The sequence below is a fragment of the Brachyhypopomus gauderio genome, chromosome 10 (genome assembly GCF_052324685.1).
Source record: "Brachyhypopomus gauderio isolate BG-103 chromosome 10, BGAUD_0.2, whole genome shotgun sequence".
Lineage (NCBI taxonomy): Eukaryota > Metazoa > Chordata > Actinopteri > Gymnotiformes > Hypopomidae > Brachyhypopomus > Brachyhypopomus gauderio.
Window position 1 is genome coordinate 8,977,820 of NC_135220.1, and position 19,914 is coordinate 8,997,733.

At 42.3% G+C, this 19,914-nt stretch overlaps 3 protein-coding genes across 4 annotated transcripts in view; 2 read left to right on the forward strand and 1 right to left on the reverse strand.

Annotated features, from left to right (window-relative positions):
• The window catches only part of LOC143526131 (collagenase 3-like), a 4,288-nt gene extending 1,123 nt beyond the window's left edge, over window positions 1–3,165 (forward strand). Inside the window, exons 3-10 of the mRNA XM_077020785.1 lie at window positions 16–164; window positions 1,267–1,401; window positions 1,498–1,659; window positions 1,770–1,968; window positions 2,080–2,213; window positions 2,300–2,459; window positions 2,542–2,639; window positions 2,804–3,165. Of these exons, the coding sequence (XP_076876900.1) occupies window positions 16–164; window positions 1,267–1,401; window positions 1,498–1,659; window positions 1,770–1,968; window positions 2,080–2,213; window positions 2,300–2,459; window positions 2,542–2,639; window positions 2,804–2,904 (1,138 nt within the window). The 3' untranslated portion in view covers window positions 2,905–3,165. The remainder of the gene's footprint in view (window positions 1–15; window positions 165–1,266; window positions 1,402–1,497; window positions 1,660–1,769; window positions 1,969–2,079; window positions 2,214–2,299; window positions 2,460–2,541; window positions 2,640–2,803) is intronic.
• A 5,067-nt stretch (window positions 3,166–8,232) lies between these two features.
• On the forward strand, window positions 8,233–14,339 carry mmp30 (matrix metallopeptidase 30). Of its 2 annotated transcripts, none has more exons than XM_077019251.1 (11): window positions 8,233–8,585; window positions 10,570–10,782; window positions 11,240–11,481; window positions 11,715–11,863; window positions 12,322–12,447; window positions 12,531–12,692; window positions 12,824–12,989; window positions 13,096–13,226; window positions 13,367–13,526; window positions 13,667–13,770; window positions 14,055–14,339. In XM_077019251.1, the coding sequence occupies exons 2-11, from the start codon at window positions 10,675–10,677 to the stop codon at window positions 14,156–14,158; spliced, it is 1,452 nt and encodes a 483-aa protein (XP_076875366.1). In that variant the 5' UTR covers window positions 8,233–8,585; window positions 10,570–10,674; the 3' UTR covers window positions 14,159–14,339. The 2 variants fall into 2 exon arrangements, with proteins under 2 accessions (XP_076875366.1, XP_076875365.1); XM_077019250.1 differs by having other exon boundaries at window positions 8,234–8,585; window positions 10,658–10,782.
• Window positions 14,340–15,910: 1,571 nt separating this feature from the next.
• LOC143526132 (uncharacterized) lies at window positions 15,911–19,330 on the reverse strand. Its single transcript, XM_077020786.1, has 3 exons — window positions 18,639–19,330; window positions 17,513–18,201; window positions 15,911–16,118 (listed from the first exon to the last, which is right to left on the reverse strand). Exons 1-3 carry the CDS (start codon window positions 18,717–18,719, stop codon window positions 15,911–15,913), a joined length of 978 nt encoding a protein of 325 aa, XP_076876901.1. The 5' UTR covers window positions 18,720–19,330.
• Window positions 19,331–19,914: the final 584 nt, after the last annotated feature.

The window sequence follows — 19,914 nt, forward strand, 5'->3', positions numbered from 1 at the left end:
ATGATATTGCCACAGAATTGAGAACTGCTCTTCTCATATGACTGAGGATGAGGTGGAATATTCCATTGAGAGAGGACTGCACGTCTGGGCTGGCGCTACCACTCTGAGGTTCATCCGCATCTACAATGGCACAGCCGACATCATGATCTCCTTCAGTAAAGGATGTGAGTCCACAACACTTTACCATTATTGCAGTAATATGTAAAGTTTTAATGTAAAGTTTTGAATGCACACACCTTCAGTACTCACTGCACTAATAGGGTAAAACATGTGGATTCTTGTTCATCCCAAACTGCTTAAGACACTTTAACGAGAGAAAAAGGTGTTTAAATGTAGTGGTCCAGCCCATTCGCTGGTGCACCTTTCATGACAGGTGCAGACATCTTCTACCTCTGCTCATCTGACTATAACCAGCTTTTACAACTGCATGTTTTTGTTAATTTGTTCCTGTTCATCTAACAGAATTTACTCATTATTTATATATAAACATATGAATTGTATAACAAATTGTATAGACATACATCGTATGTACTTGTCACGTTCAACCCCTCCCTCCTCCCTGGTCCCGCCTAGTTTCCCCGTTCCCATGGTTTCTCCGTCTGTCACGCCCGTTCTCATCGTTCCCACCTGCGTCTTGTTTCACCATCATGTTGTCTGTGTACCTTTCCGTTCTACTCTCCTGTGTTGGTCATTGTATGGAAGTTCCCCTTTACCTCTCTGTATTGCTTCATGATTTTTGCATCCATTACACCTGTTCTTACTCTTGGTTTAGCTTCTAGTCTTCGTTGTTGATTTTTGTTTTTCTCCATTTAGTATTCAGGTTTTCGTTGTGTTGTTCCCCATCGTTAATGGTTGTCAGTTGTTTTGTTCTCTCGTTACCCGTTTCGTTATTCATTCATGGTTATTATTCATGTTGTTGTTTGTGCCCCATTACCCCTGTAGTCATTGTTTTTCTCCCGGTAATGTTTAAGTGGCTTGTAGGGTTATGTTCTCCTGTGTATTATCGTTTCCTAGTTGTCTTGCTTACCCATTTGGTTGTGTCTTCCCCTCTGTGTTTAGCGTAGTCCCTTTCTGCCTTCTGTGTTAGTCTGGTGTTTAGTTACTCCCTTTTTAATAAATATTCCGAAATCTGCATTTGCGTCACTCCCACTGTTCTGAAACGTTACAGTACTAAGGAACTAAGGATTCTCATGACATGAAGATCAGGGGAAGATAATGAAATACATAAATTTGAGGTTACAGAATTGGGATTTGTTTTGTGAACAGCACATGGAGACCAGTTTCCCTTCGACGGACCAAGTGGTGTTTTGGCTCATGCATTTTTTCCCTCTGCTGTTAACACCATCGGTGGAGATGTACATTTTGATGACGACGAATTTTTCACTTTGCGTTCAACTAATGGTGAGGCTGCACATTCATTAGCCCTTAGCTAATGAAGCATCCTACACATCATGTGCAGACCAGCCTGAACTAACCACACCCTTCTCTTCCCTTCAGGTTTCATTCTGTTCCTGGTCGCTGCTCATGAGTTTGGCCACTCTTTGGGACTGAGTCACGTCAGCAACCCTGATTCTATCATGTACCCTGTGTACATGCTCAGAGACGCTGATAACTTCCGCTTGCACAGTGATGATGTGAAGTCCATACAGTCTCTCTATGGCAAGTGTGTCATCTTGGGGAAATGAATCAAGCTATGATTAATTAATATATATATAATTACATGTGCAGCATATTTCATTTGCCTGTTATTGTGTTTTCTGCTTGTCCAGGGTCAGGCACTGGAGTAAGTGCTGATCCCACATCTGAACCTACACTTTCACCTAGAATCACTCCTAGAATCACTCCTAGAATCACTCCAAGAATCCCACCTAGAGTCACTCCCAAAGCTGCACCTGATGCCTGTGATCCTGGACTGGTTCTAGATGCGGTGACAACCATGAGAGGAGAAATACTTTTCTTCAAGGACAAGTAATGCACATTATAACTTTTTTTGTCTCAATTTAGGGTTTCATCAGAAAACACCTAACAATGGTTTGGAATAAAGCTACGAGAATACCTGATGTCAGTATTTTTGTGTAGGTTCTTCTGGCGTAGAAACTATGACTACAGAAGAGCAGAGCCATATCTCATCAGGTCCTTCTGGAACAACGCCCCTGATAACATTGATGCTGCTTATGAGAATCAAAAGCTGGACAAATTGTTCTTCTTTAAAAGTGTGTATTTGCATAAATGTCAAGCACAAAGGATGTATTTTTTTCTAGTGGAACCATTTTGATGTGTTTGTTTTTCTGTTTTGCAGACAGGAAAGTTTGGGCTATCTCAGGTTACAATATTAAACGAGGATATCCCAAGAGTCTTGACACGTTTGGCCTACCTGAGACTGTGAATAAAGTGGATGCTATCCTCCATGACCACAAAACCAGAACGACCATGTTCTTTGTGAACCAGTACCTGTTCAGGTGAATGTCCAAAGCCTTTTGAGCAATTAAACAGAACCAAGTTGTGTTTATGAATGACCTGGATTCTGATTCTCTTTTATAGTTATGATGAAAGGAGACAACAAATGAACAAGTTCACATTAGTGGCAGATGAATTTCCAGGGATGAATCAACAAGTAACAGCAGCCTTTCAGTACAATGGTATATATGCATGGCCCATCTCTCTACCAAACACACACACACACACACACACACACACACACACACACACACACACACACAACCTCAGTAAATCCTGGAAGACAAAATGTGTACAAACATGGAATTAAAGTCTATGGCAATGTAGAATTTTTTTTTTTTTTCAGATCTAATCTACCTCTTCAGTGGACAGAGCCTATATGAATATAGTTCTAAAAAACAAAAGTTTCAGCGTGAGTTGAGGAGTGACTACTTCCACAACTGTTAAACGATTAAACTCAAAGATGTATATATATATAAATGTATATGTGTATATGTAACCCCCTTCTTCTGGTCCCTCAATAAAGCAAGCACCACAATTGGCTGGTTCTGCTTTACTGATTGGGTACAGCCAGAGAAAATACAGCAGTCAGTGCTATGCTTCTCCACTCTCTCAGCTATAAAGTACCAATGAAGTTGTATTAGCTTAATATAGGGATCAGACCACATGGAACACACAGCTAGCATAACTAGCTACGGTCGAAGAAATAATTACGTCTCATAACCCCTTTTTTTATAATACATCAAAAGTAATATTAGTAAAACTAAAGTATACACTTTGTATCATTTTATTAATAGTTTTATTAACATATTAATTATTGTCTGGAAGTAGCGAAACTAGTTGAATAGAGAAGAGAAGAAGCACGAGCGAGCCTACCGTACCCTTTCAGCAGCAAAACCAGACTGAACCGGATAGGAGGCCGCACTATAAAATGGGCTATACTTTTAATTTTGTCGAATTATATGAACATAGGTTTATTTAAAATAAACTGTTATTTATTTTTCTGTTATAATGCCCTCGTCAGATATCAGAAGTGTAGTTTTTCCACACAGACAGAAATAAGAAAACAGATTGCCGCAATTACGTCTGCTCCGTTATAACTGATCCACGACCTGTAGAAGTGCACAGAGTGACTGTAGTGACATCAGACATTCAATTACCCTCTAAATCACACTTTATTATTGTTGTTACTGTTTTTGTTATTATTGTTATTAAAGAAACAATTAGATGATGCATGATGTCAAACCAACAACTAAAGGTTAGATAAAGTGCCTAGTGTGTTTTCTGTATGTTGGAACAATTATTATACATTAATAATTATACAAATGTGAATTATTATAATTTTTTTGTGAACTGGTGATAAGAATAAGAATAGAATTCTGATTTTTAGTGTAAAATCACTCTGTTAGTGTAGGATGAAGAAGATAATGTTTGTCTCTGGCATGTTCCGCCCAAGCCTTGATAACCTTAACTATCTGCTCCCTCTGACCTCGAAGGAAGAAGATTGCTAGAACTTATTCTAACCTGTAGCAGTTGCCTACATCTCTGTCTGCTTTCATCCAGCTCTGTTCCTTATCATCACACACACACACACACACACACACACACACACACACACACACACACGCACACTCACACGCACACACACATGCACACACACATGCACACACACACACACACACACACACACACACACACACACACACACACACACACAATGTTTTCCCCTCCCAGCACAACTTTTCTCACACATACCTCACCCTACCCTTACAAAATCCTTTCCTTTGTTGTTAATAAACTAGATCTTCTCCGACCCCAGCTGACTCTTGATTTGTGGTCACTTGTAGAAATAACTTACTCAACAGAAAGGAGGACAATAACTTAAAAAACTGCAGCACTTTGGCCAAATACAGAGACACATGCGGTATTACAGTTTTTTTATGACTGCTAACATCCTTTTGTCCAATCTGTAGTCACATTTTCAAAACTCTAAACACAGTAAACACAACATCAGTCTTCAGTGGGCTATACAATTAGTACAATTCATATTGTTTTTGCACATTTAACATGTTTCTACAATGCTTACATTTTCAATAGCAGTGTGAGCTGCAGTGTTAATTTTGACAGCAATTTTTTATTTAGTTTTAGTCTTTGTGACGGGCAGGGTGAGCAACTAAAAAGGAAGCGATCACGCCAAGTCTCAGGGAAAGAGGATGGTTTAATAGAAAGTGCGCAAACCAAAAACCCGTGACATAGTTCCAATTGAAGGAAATAATAACCAGCAGTCAACTGGTACAAAGACAAGACACATATAGACGAACAAACGACCCTCAGGTGAGACGGATCACGGGTCCCACCCGTTTTTAGTTTTAGTCTAGTTTTAATCGACTAATTATCATTAGAATTTAATTGACTAATTATCAAAAGAATTTAGTTGACTAAAGTATAAATGGTGTAATAGTCATAATATAGGCCACTTGCATAAAATGAAATATTTTATTAACCAGTTACAGAATATTATTGTTTGTATGTGCAAAAAGATCTCCAAGCAACTTTATTGACCTGAACTTATAGTTAGTGAGCAAAACAATAACAAAACATTGATGACCAGGCCCGCTGTACCTGAAAAGCATATGGAGTTTTTTATTGTCACGTAGGGCTACGCCCCCCTCCCTTTGCTGTCACTTGGGTGTCTCTGTTCCTCGTGTCTGTGTTGCTCCCTGCTCCTTGATCCCGCCCAGCTCGTCTGTTGCCCCGGTTTCCCCTGTCTGCCACGCCTTGTTATCATCGTCCTTACCTGTGTCTTGTTAGTTCCATGTTCATATAGTCCCTGTAATTCCCCAGTCTGGTATCGGTGGTTTTGTGGATTCATGTTCTGTGTGTTTTCATGCATCGTTGTTTTCTCCGTGATCTCCGTGTGTTCCTGCCTGGTCCGTGAATCCTCCCTGTTCTTGTTTCGTCGTGCCTGTTTCTCGTTCCTGTTCGGACTGCCTTCACGTTAAGACCCCTGCCAGTTTGTATGACTGTGCTTTTGGAATGTCCTGTAATAAATCTCGCTCTCCTCAGCATTTGTGTCCATCTCCTCGCTCCGCAGCGCGTGCTGCGTTACATTTATGAACAATGCATATTACATTCAATATGAGGGTGCCATAAAAACAGCAATGCCATAGCCCACAGATGTTGTTTCATTTGTCATAATTTTCCTGACATCATCGTCCCACATGGTTTATACACCATCTTGTTTTTCTCAAAGTCAAAGGAGGAATGTGTCCATATTGTGACAGGCAGGGGTGAGCAACGAAAAGGAAGCGATCACGCCAAGTCTCAGGGAAAAATGATGGTTTAATAGAAAGTGTGCAAACCTAAAACCCATGCACTATCTCCAAATTAAGGATATAATGACCAGCGGTCAACTGGTACAAAGACAAGACATATATAGGCAAACAAACGACCCTCAGGTGAGACGGATCACGGGCTCCGCCCACCTGAGGGACGCACATGACGTCACCAAACAACAACAACAACAGCCGCTGTGGACAGAGGCGGCCGGTAGGGGGCCGCCTCACCGTGACACATATATTGCCACTCATCTTTCTCCCTGCTGATATTGTCGAGTTAACTTCGAAATTGTTAGTACGTTAGTGATTGGACAGTTACCTGGTTTGTCCCGCCTCTCCGTGTACACTAAAGTAGTTACGGTTAGATCTCTTCTTACCTTATCCCTACCTTTCACAAAACTAAATCAGGTTTGATTGGATGTCGTAGCTGGCCAATATTTTTGTCTCGTTTTTATTCGTCGATGAAAATGTTCGTTAATTTTGTCATCGTTTTCATTATGAAAAAAAGGTTTGTTGATGAAAACTATGACAAAAAATTATTTGTCAACGAAAATAACACTAGTAAGCTGAGACACGCACCCTCTGGTGGCGACCTGGCCTCCCCACTGAGACAGAGCCCCCCCCCCTTGGGCTACTCCCACTGACTACCACGTGGTCTTCCTGGTCTCCTCTGAGCCGGACGATCTGGATGCACCTGGGAGGCTGGAACCCATGAATGCTCTTCGGGACCGTATCCGACCCAGTCCACCAAGTACTGGATTCTCCCTCTTCTGCGCCGAGGTAGGCTGGTCTGTCTGACACCCACACTTTGTCTCCCACCTGATAAGATGAGGCATCGCTCCTCCGGCGGTCCGCCTACTGCTTGAAACATCTGATGGCCTCCCTCAGATGTCGGTGGGTGTCCTCCCACACCCTCTCACTCCGTCTGCACCACTCCTCAATGATGGGTTGGTCAGAGGAGGCGATGTTCCAGGGGTACAGAGGAGGTTGGCGACCAAGCACACAATCAAAGGGGGTCTTCCTCATGATGGAATGAGTGAGGGAGTTCTGTGCATACTCGGCCCATGGCAGAAGAGCACACAACGTATCTGTGTGTTCACTGTAGTACGTGCGCAGGAACCTCCCCACTTCCTGGTTGGCGCGCTCCAGCTGTCCGTTGGCCTGAGGGTGATAGCCAGATGTTAGGCTGACAGTGACATTTAGCTTCAACAGGAACTCCCGCCACACATATGAGGTAAACTGCGGACCGATATCCTCCGGCAGACCGAACGGCCGGAACATGTGCCGAAACAGGAGATCCGCCATCTCCCACGTGGCGGGCAGGCCAGGTAGAGGGAGGAACCGAACCATCTTTGAGAACCTGTCGATGATCACCAATATAAAGGTGTTACCCTCCGAAGGGGGGAGGTCCGTAATGAAATCGAGAGCGATGTGCGTCCACGGCTGCTCGGGCACAGGGAAACGAAGGAGCTGGCCTGCTGGGGGAGTGCGCGGCACCTTACATCACACACGTGCAGGAGGCTACCTGCTTTAAGACATCACGGTATAACCCGGGCCACCAATATCTGGCTCCTAGTAACTGAGCTGTTTTGGAAACCCTGGGATGTCCTGTTCCCACCGATGAATGAGCCCAGTTGATAAGGGCAGCGCGCTGTGTGGAAGGCACGTACCTGCGGTGCGGCGGAAAGCTCGGATGAGGATTCACTGCCTTGATCGCTCTATCAATCTCCCATTCCAATGGGAGCCTACGGGGTGATGGATGGTGAAGCACTTTTTCTCCTCTCCTGAAGTAGCCCATCAAATATGATGGCTAGGCGCACCACCTGATTAGAAGTCCAGATCCGGACAGCAGGATAGCTCGGCCTTCAGCTCGGGCCTCATTCCTGCCAAAAACACGTCCGTAAGTGCGGCGTCATTCCACCCTGTCCGTGCAGCCAGAGTACGGAAGTTCATGGCATGATCTGCTGCGCTACGGACGCCCTGACGTAGCTGCAGCAGACTCTGTCCACAGGCTCTTCCCTGCCGGGGATGATTAAATATAGCCTTGATTTCGCAAAACAAAAACGTCATAATTATTCATGAAGGGCACTTCACCTGTAAGCTGGGCAGCGCCCCAGTCCAGAGTTTTGCCAGTCAGGCACGATACCACAAACGCGACCTTCTCCTGGTCCCCGAGCTGCGATTAGCTGGCGAAGTACAGCTGGCACTGTACTAAAAACCCCTCGCACCTCTCGGAATCACCTCCATACGGTTTGGGAGGGGCGATGGGAGCTCTGGCTGGTACTGTTCTCGGTGCAGGGACCTGCACAAACAAGCTCTGCTTACAGTTAGTGACAGTTACTAAAAGCGCTCGGAGCTCCTGAAGCTCCTGTTGCTGCTTACCCAGGGCCCTCCCTTGGTGAGCATGAATCTCCAGAGGAGAGGAAGGTGAGGGTTGCGCAGAATGATCTTTATTCTCCATGAGAGAAGAGCATTCAATCAATGAGCAACTGAAAAAACAACTGCAAAGCAGTCAGCGTAGCAAGGTCCCAAAAAACCACCAATCGAAGCAGGGACGAAAAGACGTCCAGCATTGAGCTTCCAACAGGGCAATGTGAAGCACTGGACCGAACAACCTGCGGGTATAAAAAGGGTGCACAATATAATGGGGAACAGGTGCTAGTATTCTGGTGATTGGGACAGAAGGAGTGGTTTAGTGCTCAGGGTGTGTTGTGAAGCAGTGTGAGCTGAGAAATGCCTTCAGAGCAGAGAAACACCTCTGGCGGTGACCCGGCCTCCCCACCGTGACAAGTAAGTTGCAAAAAATGCACACACTTGAAAAAAAAAAGCAGAATAAAATATTACATGTAGGCTAATACTGTTTCTGTAATGCCATCAACTGTTAGTTTTTTGACAGTGGTTGTGCAGTGATTGACCTTATGTTTCTCTTGTATAGAGCATCTGTGCTAATATTTGAAAGAATGATTGGATACTGAACCAGGTTTGCTCTGTTTTAACAAAGTTGGTGTATAAAGAGAAAACATTGTTTGCATTGTGAAATGCAGAGTTGGTATTTAGTTATGAAAGTGCACTTTTGAACAGGAAATTAACTATTTTATGCTATTTGTATGAGGTAAATGTGTTGCTGTGTTTAGAGTTTTGAAAATGTATATCTAGTATTGGGAAATGCATGTTCGCAGTCATAAAAAAACTGTTAAAAAAAACTTCTGTGCCATCATCTGCAGATTTAGTAGAAACCTACACTTCAATACTCATGCCTGAAATCGGTTGTGGGGATGAAATTCAGTATCCCTGTGCAGGACTCAGTACCCCTGTGCAGTATTCAGTATTCAGTATCCCTATGCAGTCTATAGTGAAATACAGCCATATATGGAGATACATGTGCTGGTCTGTCATGCTGAGACATGTCATCTGTCAAGTCAACTGTATGCATGAGCTCCTGTTGTAAATTGCCCTTGGAATAGCCTCAGGCCGTTCAGTACGGCCACACAATCAAGCTTTCATCATCCGTGATTATGCGTATAGGTACAAGAATAATGTCACACCTCTCCTGGGAATTTCCAACATGCATATCCAGACATGATGACGGATTTTGTTCCACTGGTACCAAGAGTAAATGGACTCTATATCTTTGTCCATTAATTTAGCATAGACAGCAAAATCCCTAGTGTTGAATATAATTCCATAAAAACTCAGTAATACAGAGTTAAGACTGGCAAGACTGAAATTTATAATGCCGAGGTTGTTTCCTTGACCTGAATTTAAATGAACACAGTGGATGTTCATTCATCATCAAGGAAGAAGACATAGAAATTTGAATATGAACACTATTTGATTACATAATTAGCACTTAATTACAACACTTTGCCCACTGCCCACGCCTTTGTTCTTGAGGAACCCAGTGACATAATGTTTGGTTTTCTGAATATAAAAATAAGACACTCCATGTAAACCAGGCCGCAGTAAACACAACCCAGTCTCATAGGTCGTTCAGTACATCACACAGCAAAGCTGAAGCAGTGTGGGGCAGTATGGGGTGGTATGGGGCAGTATGGGGTGGTATGGGGCAGTATGGGGCAGTTTGGGGCAGTGTGGGGCAGTATGGGGCAGTGTGGGGCAGTATGGGGCAGTGTGGAGCAGTATGGGGCAGTGTGGGGCAGTGTAGGGTAGTATGGGGCAGTGTTGGGCAGTATGGGGCAGTGTGGAGCAGTATGGGGCCGTATGGGGCAGTGTAGGGAGGGGCTAACTGTGACAGCATATACGGTCTAACAAAATATGTTGTAGAAAGAGCGGAGTCTTATTAAGAAAGAGAAAGAGTCTTATTAAGAAGTCGAGATGTTCAATAATGTATTTGCAAATCTACTTCAGTATATTCCTTAAACACTGATTAAACAATATATGGAAAAATACTACCTACTTGTGCTCTACTTACAGGTCACATGTAGAACATGTCCACTGTAGCCAGTATAATCCATTAAAGGTGCAAAGAATCTCTTTTCTATACCACATCAGGGTTGCAGTAAATATCAACCTAATTATCTTAAAGTTTGGATCATCTTAAATTATATACATAAGCACATTAAGAGTAAAGTATGTGCATGTTCCATATCCAGACGTCTCAGGAATGTTCCACTCAAGGAAGGACTGAGGCATCTTCAGATACATAACAAACATAATGGCACCTTTGAACCCTTTCAGTAAAGGGCCTGTTCAGACAAGGTCTGGGATGGCATATCTCTCCATCATCAAAACACTAATGAGACCCTTCTTCCAGATTCCCACACTCGACGTCAAAGCTCGGGTGCCTTACATAAGAGGGGTGTGGATGCAGCACATATAAGCCCCTTCTGTCTTCTCTGCAGTAGAAGAGGCCCTTACGATGGAGGACACATTGATCCTGATGTTACTACTTGCAGTGTGTTTGCGGCAGTGTAATGCTGCCCCAACCAGCCCCTCTGTGTCCACAGGAGACCAAGAGCAAGCAGAGGTATGTAATTACTCAATTACTCAATATTTATGTTGATGCACTTGTTTCTGTCATTTAGAAGTACGCAATTACTCAAATATTCATGTTGATGCACCATGCTGTTTCTGTCATTTTATGGTAGCCTTTCCATTTTGAGCAGCTCAGGCCAAACTCAGGGTTGCCAACTTTTGACGTTCGCTTGGAGTGAGATTTTAAATGTTGGGGGGGGGGGGTGGCGAAAGTAAAATGGACACAAATTATTATATCGCGATCTGTCGATCGCCGGTGGTTGGCGTCAGAGCGAACTAGTAACTCATTGAATCATATATGTGGATCAGAGGTAAATAAACTGGATTTTTTTTCCGTGTGAGTCAAATGCGTGTGTCTCACACTCAATGCGTGAGAGTTGGCAACCCTGCAAACTAGTAGCTGTGCTTTCACTCCAAGGATTTTCCATCTTGTTTTTTTCCTTTTTCAGGCATATTTGACCCAGTTTTACAATCCTGATGCTTCCTCTCCTTCACTGAAGACAATCAGCACACAGACGTTTGAGGACTTTCTAAAGCAGATGCAGGGTTTTTTTGGGCTGGAGGTCACAGGAAAGCTAGACACAAACACCGTGGAGGTGATGAAGAAACCGCGCTGTGGGGTTTCTGACGTGGCCAGATATGGACACTTTGGAGGAAAACCTAAGTGGGAGAAGAAAACAGTCACCTACAGGTATCAGCAACTTTCAACAGAACAGTGGAGAAAAAAAAATTGTATGAGGCCACATTGATACAACATTATAAATTTTTTTAATTTTCAAATGTATAACAATGGCTATCTGGCTTTTCTCATGTGTCAAAGGACAGACAACCTCGCAGATGTTTGGTGATTATTTATTCAGCTGTGTCTACTATTGTGTCTCAATACTGTTGTATGTTTGTTTGTTTAATGTAACTGGGTTTCAGAATCACTGAGTATACCCCAGACATGAACCAGAAAGACGTGGACATCACTATCGCTAAGGCCTTCAAACTCTACAGTGACGTCATTCCGCTCGACTTCCAGCAGATCCACAGTGGCACAGCTGACATCATGATTCTCTTCAAGGCTGGAAGTAGGTGGAACATCACAGATCAGTGGTTGGAAGCTGTTGCTACCTTGTACCCCAGTATTAATCAACCGCATCCAGGGGTGTAGTGGGGGGGGGGGGGGGGGGGTCGCGGGGGGACGCCGACCCCCCACTTATTTTAATAGGGGGAACTCGTCCCCCCCAGTGGTGTAGTGGGAGTGTGTAGCGGGGGAACACCATCCCCCCACTTATTTTAACTGGATGTTGCTCTTGCTGAGACTGTTACGTCAAACGCTAGGTTTATACATGATGCGTTAGTAATTCGCCAACTCCTGGCGATCGATCGCCACCCCCCGCTCAACAACTTACACTCGCCACCAAACCCCTCCCCCCCTCCCCCCCTGCTCAACAATTTAGAATCGCTACACCGCCACTCCAAAAACGGCCCACTTATTTTTTTAGAAGTACACCACTGACCGCATCCTATGCATTCTCTTTTACAGATCATGGAGACTTTTACCCATTCGACGGTCCAAGTGGCGTTCTTGCACACGCTATGTCCCCTGGCCCGGACGCAGGAGGTGATACTCATTTTGATGAGGACGAGTACTGGACCCTGACCTCGGCAGGTACAGCCAGTCTGGACCAGTGTACGGTCACGAGGCATTTGTCCCAGTTGTTTTCTATACTCTATGTGAGTCTGATTTTTTAGGTGTGAACTTGCTTTTGGTGGCTGCTCATGAGTTCGGCCATGCACTGGGCCTCGATCACTCCCGAGATCCTACCGCCCTCATGTACCCCACTTATCAGTACGTAAACACCAATGGATATCAACTACCACTGGATGATAAACGAGGAGTCCAGGCTCTCTATGGTATGTCTAAAGTGAACATCACAGAAGTGACATGATGCAGATGCAAGTCAGTCAGCATAATGTAACATCCGAACAGTAAAATTAACTTCCTTTTGATTAACTTTCCGAAATTTTACGAATAACTCTCCTAGGTCTTCGTACATCCCCGAATCCCCAGCCCCAACCTGAACCCAAACCTGAGCCTAAACCCCAACCCCAGCCTGAACCCAGACCAAAACCACCGCAGCGATGTGACCGCAATTTAGTGTTCAACGCAGCAACTAGTATAAGGGGAGAGCTTTATTTCTTCAAAAATGAGTAAGTGTGTTTTAAGTAGAAAGCAACAAAATATTATGGAATTCAAATATAGTTTTGTCCACATTTTTTCCCACATTTGTTCAGTTTTTTCTCTTTCTTTGATAAGGTTTTACTGGAAGAAGAGTGGCTATACAAAAGATATTCAAGTGAAAGAAATTAAATCCACTTGGCCTTCAGTTAATTCTGTTGATGCTGCATATGAACTAAAAACGAGAGACGTGGCCTTCATTTTCAAAGGTTTGACATATTCTTATCTGAAATATGCAGCAATGTTTAGCACTCTCAAATTCACCAAAGAGAAAAGCCATCTCCATAATATAGTGTTATTTTTATAATGTACAATGATGTGAAATGTGTGTGTGTGTGAACCCATGCAGGTAAGCAGTACTGGGGAGTGAGAGGAACCAGTTCCTTGCCTGGCTATCCTAAACAAATCTCCCAGTTTGGCTTTCCAGCTTCAGTCACAAAGATCGATGCAGCTGTCCACGTCCAATCAACAGCTCGCACACTGTTTTTTGTAGGAAGCAATTACTGGAGGTACAACTACAGTTACTACTAGTAAAAAAAAAAAAATACTAATAATACTAGTAATAGTCATAGTAATATACTAATACTGCATGAGTGTTTTAAACATTATTGGTCTTGTTAATGTTCCTTTTTATGTTTCTGTTGCTTAGCTTCAATGAACGTTCAGCAAAAATGGACAGTGGTTACCCTAAATCCATTCAGCAAGATTTCCCCAACATTGGCTCCAAGGTGGATGCTGCTTTTGAGAACTATGGTGAGCATAAATGTTAGTTCTACTAAATGGAGTTTTCTAGTGGCTGAGGTCCAGGAGAAGGGCCCTACCTCCCCTCCCTACCTTTCCTCATATTCCCAACTCTCATATTTCTGTCACTATGCACAACCAATTAACACAATTATCAATTAACAATGAACTAAATCTATGGTAGGTACTTGCACAAGCAATTAATTATTAATAATTATAATTAATATTATTATAACTCATTATTATTCCTCAGTTGCAAGTGTGTAATTTGTGATATTTATTTCTTCATTCTTCAGGTTTCTTGTATTTCTCTGATGGTGCCAGGCAAACAGAATATGATTATAACTCAAGATCAGTGAAGCGGGTGCTTCTCAACTATGGATGGCTGGACTGTTACTGAGCTCCTCCTCCTCATTTACATATTAAATTTGGATATAACTCTGAACTGAACAACAAACGTCTGGTGTCTGATTGATCTGTCACATATTTACATTCCACGCACAATACTACCTTACCTTGTTACTATTTTTTACTATTCTTACCGTATAGCGCTATAAACTAATATCTTTGTATTGTGTGTGTGTGTGTATGTATATATACACACATATATATATATACACATATATATATATATATATATATATATATATATATATATATATATATATATATATATATATATATAAATATAATAAAACATTAGATTTTAATCACTTGTTTGTTTGTTTGTTTTTTTACATTAAGTCTACCCAAGACACTGAAATTAAAACTCTGACCCTGACAACTGTAAACCAGCATGAAAATAATTCAGTTTTTAATAGTTTTTTAAAGATGATAATTACCTCAAATTATATTAAAAAAATTAAATAAATAAAATAATTATTTAATTAAATAAAATTACATTCAAACAACGAAACAAAATACTGATTAAATTCAAACATTGGGAAACATTGAATAATTATCTCTTAAAACAAACATCATATGATTTTACAATGAAAGTGTTAACAGACCGTTCTGCTTGGTGTAAACTGTGTTGTGTGCTAGTTATGCGTCTACAGAGCTAAATAACTACATTCCACCTTGCAGAGACTAAGAGGAGATTAAAGCCAATAAAAGAAAAAACAACAAACGCAACACGTTATTTTATCCTTTTCTGACAACATAGACGACGTTCCTGTTTTACATGTGCTCTACTGCATACAGCCACACAACCCTGAGAACGCTAAGCAGGATTGGGCCTGGTGTGATGGGAGACCACCTGGGAATACCAGGTGCTGTAAGCTTTTTCTCTTCTTAGCAATATGTTCTGCATTATTTTAAGCTGAAGTTCATTATGCAAAAAAACAAATAAAGTTTTGCCCATTAACACACAAAGAGAAAGAAAAGAAATGAAAATTTATTTGTCAGGATAGTTTTACTGGTTGTTGTCCTAGTTTGTTTTCTGATTTGTCTGGATAATGTATGCACTAATGTCTCACTAATGTCTGTCATGCCTCAAGCTATTGAACCCCTTGCAGTACCAGTTCAAGCAGCTGAAGTAGCAAGACGTATTCAAGTAAAGTATATATATAGGAAACTTTAGCCGATGCTTTTTTCTATGAGAAATGAGATGAGAAAATAATGAGAAATAGAACTGTTTGGAAGAACTTGTTTAATTTATTCAAGAAGTAGCTTATTGCTGTCAATCCTGAAGCTGATCTTATGATGGTGGTCATGTGTTATGATATTGATACGATATTGATCATATGATACTTATGATATTGGCATGGTGTTGCACCAGCGAACGCACCAGTTTGAGGCCATTGATCTTCTTCTCCCTGTTCCAAAACACAGTGTACATACTGTATCTGGTGTTATCACATCAGTAATGCTAAACAAGTTTCATCAATAAAAAATCAACACATAAGCTATAGGCTATGTATTCCCTGTTAGAGTGCGCATTACTAATTATTTATGTTTATATTGCCAACGCATGATATTTCCGTATTCTCAGGCATTATAGCTCTGTTCTGGCTGGGATAGCTTAGTGTAAACTTTGTTTGCTCGGTGTGAGGCAGACTGTCGGCTGGAGCTTGGTAAAAGCCTACCAGTCCTCATTCTCCATGAGCTGAAATGCCTGGCTGAGGGCCAGCTCAGGCCTGGCCAGAGGCTGCTACAAAACCAGGCTAGGAGTCTCTGCCACAGCCCCTTTGTCCTGGCTAATTTCTGCAGCCCTAGCGGTGTCCCTGTTCTCAGCAGGCTTGTAGGATTTCGCCAACCCCTGGCTGAACCGAGCCGCCTTCAGGCCGGCCTTGCCCGGCTGGGGGGTTCTGGCTGCTGCTCCTGAATGGATCCTGCTGCATTTGGAGCGGAGCGGTGACCTATAGCCTCACAACACGCCACTGTTATTTAACTTTCATTAACTTTCTGTTTCTGAAGCTCTACTTGCAGGTTTCTTGTAAATATACAGTATTATAATTCATTACAGAAAACATCTATATATCAGGCATGAAAATGGGTCAGGGGTTAAAAAGGTGAGAAGAACGGGGGGCGGGGCATGTGACGTCATGGGGATACGGCGACGTTGACATGTGACGTCATGGGTATACGGCGGGGGGGGGGGGGGTGGCTGATGGTGTACGGGGATACAGCGACAGGTGATACATGTAAAAAAAATAATAACGCGTGCGAACAAGATAATTAAGTATTACTTTATATAAAGCCAGGTTTACCTTCCTTGGGCAGTCAGTTCGCGAACATCCCTGGGATCTGCTTGCTTTGCTGTGAAAAAATAAACTTTGTTGCCGCGTGTGAAAGGCGACATAGTATCTCGTTCCCACGCGTTAGTAAGTCGTGGCCACGCGTTATTATTTTTTTTACATGATGTCACCTTACGGGCTCCGTAAAATATAGTAAAATCCATAAAAAAATTTTTTTGACTGTCTTGTCAATGGATTCAATGTATGGAGCCAGATCCGTAAACGTGAGAGGCCGCTTTCGCCATTCCAGATGGCTCAGTCAAAACCATTACATCTTAATGAACCAATAAATACATCAGCAGCGAAAATGAGTGTAAAAATACCAGGTTCACGTGTTTTTATTTTCTAACATGGGCTAAAGCACAGGGTAGACTCAAACGACAAGAGTTCACAACTTCATCTTCAACCTTTTCAGCCCTGGCGTGAATGTTGTCCTCACCCGTCCCTGGATTCACCAGTTACAACTACAGACACTAGAAAAAAATCTCGTTTCTTATTTTATGTCACCGTTAACTACACGGGGTTGACGCGAACTTAATAGGCTTATCTATCTACCTATTTATCACAAGAGCTTATGGCTCTGACAGTATTCAACGCTGTAGCGAACGGCAGTAACTTTGTTTTACCGCAAAATATGAAAACGATTGAAACCATTAATAACCCAATTAAATCCACTGGGAAATGTACGATCTGGTAAATGTAGTGGGAAATGTACGATCTGGTAAATGTAGTGGTAAATGTACGATCTGGTAAATGTACGCTCTTCTGACTTGTCCCCGGTGTAGCACTAGGTCCTGCTTCTCGTCCCGCTTAGCAGTAAATGAATAACATGAATGAAGAACGTTCGTATGATTGAAACGCTATTTGGCCTCTATGATGGTTCGGGCGGAAACTGCTGGCCACTGTGTCATTGAAATTGCCGATTTCGGAAGTGCTCTGTTTGCTTATTAAGTCAATGTGATAATTAAAATATATACATATAACCTCCCGACCCCCCCCCCCCCCCAACAAAAAACTCATCGGATCTACACGATTCACGCAGGTCACCCTTTTCAACTTCAAAACGGCGAATTTCGCCGAAAGGTGACAGATTTTCATGCCTGATATATATACATCTACATGGGTAGCTGAGCATGGCCCCCGTGTTGAGCTTTGCTACTGCAGCTGATGATTTCCAGGAAGAGAACTCACCTGGCACTTCACAGGCCTTCTCCACAGGCTTGACCTGCTTGTACAGAGTCAGCGGTCTGGGGTGCCTGCTGGGCTTGGCTACCGCTGCTGGGGGCACGGGTGTCCGAATAGAAGAGATTGCCCGGAGCTCAACGGGCGTGCACGGGTCCTCCGGCCTGAAGGGATACAGCTCCTCTCCGACAGCAGCCTGTGAGCCATGGATTCTGCGCACTCTCTGCGGCTTGTGCAGCGGTGCACAGTGGCTCACAGAGGATACAGCAGAGTGGAAAGAGCCACTCTGACCGTTCCTCATGGGCTCCAGGCGGATGTTGTGGTTGATCCTGGTGGACTGGTGGAATGATTTGCCACATACTCGTTTAAGAATTGCCTCCTGTCTTTCTTCTTGACGTAAACTTATTTCCATCACCTTCTGAACACGGCCCGCCTGCAACTGCCGCTGCTCTCGCTCAATCATCTCCAGCTGCTTGGAGGATGAGATTATGGGGTTTTGCAATGGGCTGTCCCGCATGTAATCCTGAAGTATGGGACAAAACACAGAAACCACATGTAAAATCATCTTATTTACATTATTTTAAATACATCCCTGGTTACATTTACATATTGCACACTCTAAAAATTGTTATATGATTTCCTATCACATATTTCACACCTGGATTAATTACTCCTAAATTATATATAGAAATTCATTTATTCACAATCCTTTTTTTACACATGGAAGATTTTAACTGTTTAGATACAAAGGTGTAGGTCTAAAGACCAATACATTAGGCTACATAAATAATACAACATCCAAACACTCGAATTAGTGCTCTCATTTAACGTATCCATTCAGACTACATTGACACGCAAAACAGTAATCACACTGAGGTATGACACAATGAATAACCAAATAATTTTCATCATGGAAAGCAGAGTTATACATAACATAAACAGTTATTTGAAGTAGGGTACCTGTGTGGATGTGCCGTTGTTTATGCTACAATCCGACTGTGAAAACTTGTAATGCTGCTGAATCAAATCTCGAAAATCCATTTTGTACCCTTAAGATGATCTTTAATTCCTGTCGTTGTCCAACAAATGATTGTTTCTGGCTGTTGGAACATCTCTTTAGATATGAATCTATGTGACGGACTAGCGGTCACTCAGAGGATGTCTACTAAAATGTCTACTTGGAGTGCACCGATGTCTCATTCTCCATTCTTAAATAGCTTGAAAAACAAAGTGACAAGCATTTTTACAAATATGCAAGGACCTGGATGTGTGTTTTTGTTTTTTTTTTTTTACTAAAATAGCATTCAAGAAGTTGTGTCCACTTAACAAAATGTCAACAAGCTAGCTTGATATTCTGAAGCTACGCTTGTAAGCAGATTGAGAAGTAGGCTATTTATTCAGTCAACATGTGGATGGATTGCTAGTTCACGTTATCCAGTTGAACGTCGGTATACCTGTAAACGGCTTAATTTGAACAGGGAATAGGATCCGGGAACCCTGTTACTTTCAAGCCTACTAAGTTATGAAGAAATCTGTCTGCGTTGAACCAATTAACTGAACAAATAATTCTATAAAAGACATTTTTTAAACACAAGATCCACATTCAGGCTTCCTAAATCACATAAGAGCTCGCCCTTTTAGCTATGCCTTTAGGCGTCTCCCCTATAAAGCTAGTTATACTTTCACGAGTGACCGTAGCGCGCGACTCCGTGAACGGCGGAGGCGTTTATACTTGCCGCGTCACATTCTTTGCAGTGTTCTCCGATATGTCGTAGTATAAAGAAACACCACAGGAGAAGGAACATTTACCTGACAAATTTTAATGTTGCTTTGTGTTTCAGATTTGAAAAGTGCTGGAATTTAGGCTAAAGTACTTGAAAATGCACTTAAAATGCACTTATAGCTAATGCTGTCAATTCCAGGTGCCGTGATTAAAAGTCCTCACCAGGATTTTGCTCAGGCTTCCTGGATTGTGTTGATTCCACTAATTTTACCTGGATTGCTAATTAGAAAATCTAGCAAGCTTGAGCAAAATCCTGGTGAGGACTTTTAATCGCGGCACCTAGAATTGACAGCACTACTTAAAACACTTATAAAACACACGTAAATCATTTAATTTACAAGTAATTTATATATACGAATTGGCTTGTTATTTTGACATTTGTGCACCTAAGCGTTGCGTTTTGTGTGCGATCCGCCGGTGACATTGTTGGCCTCAGTGACCCCTTATCTCATG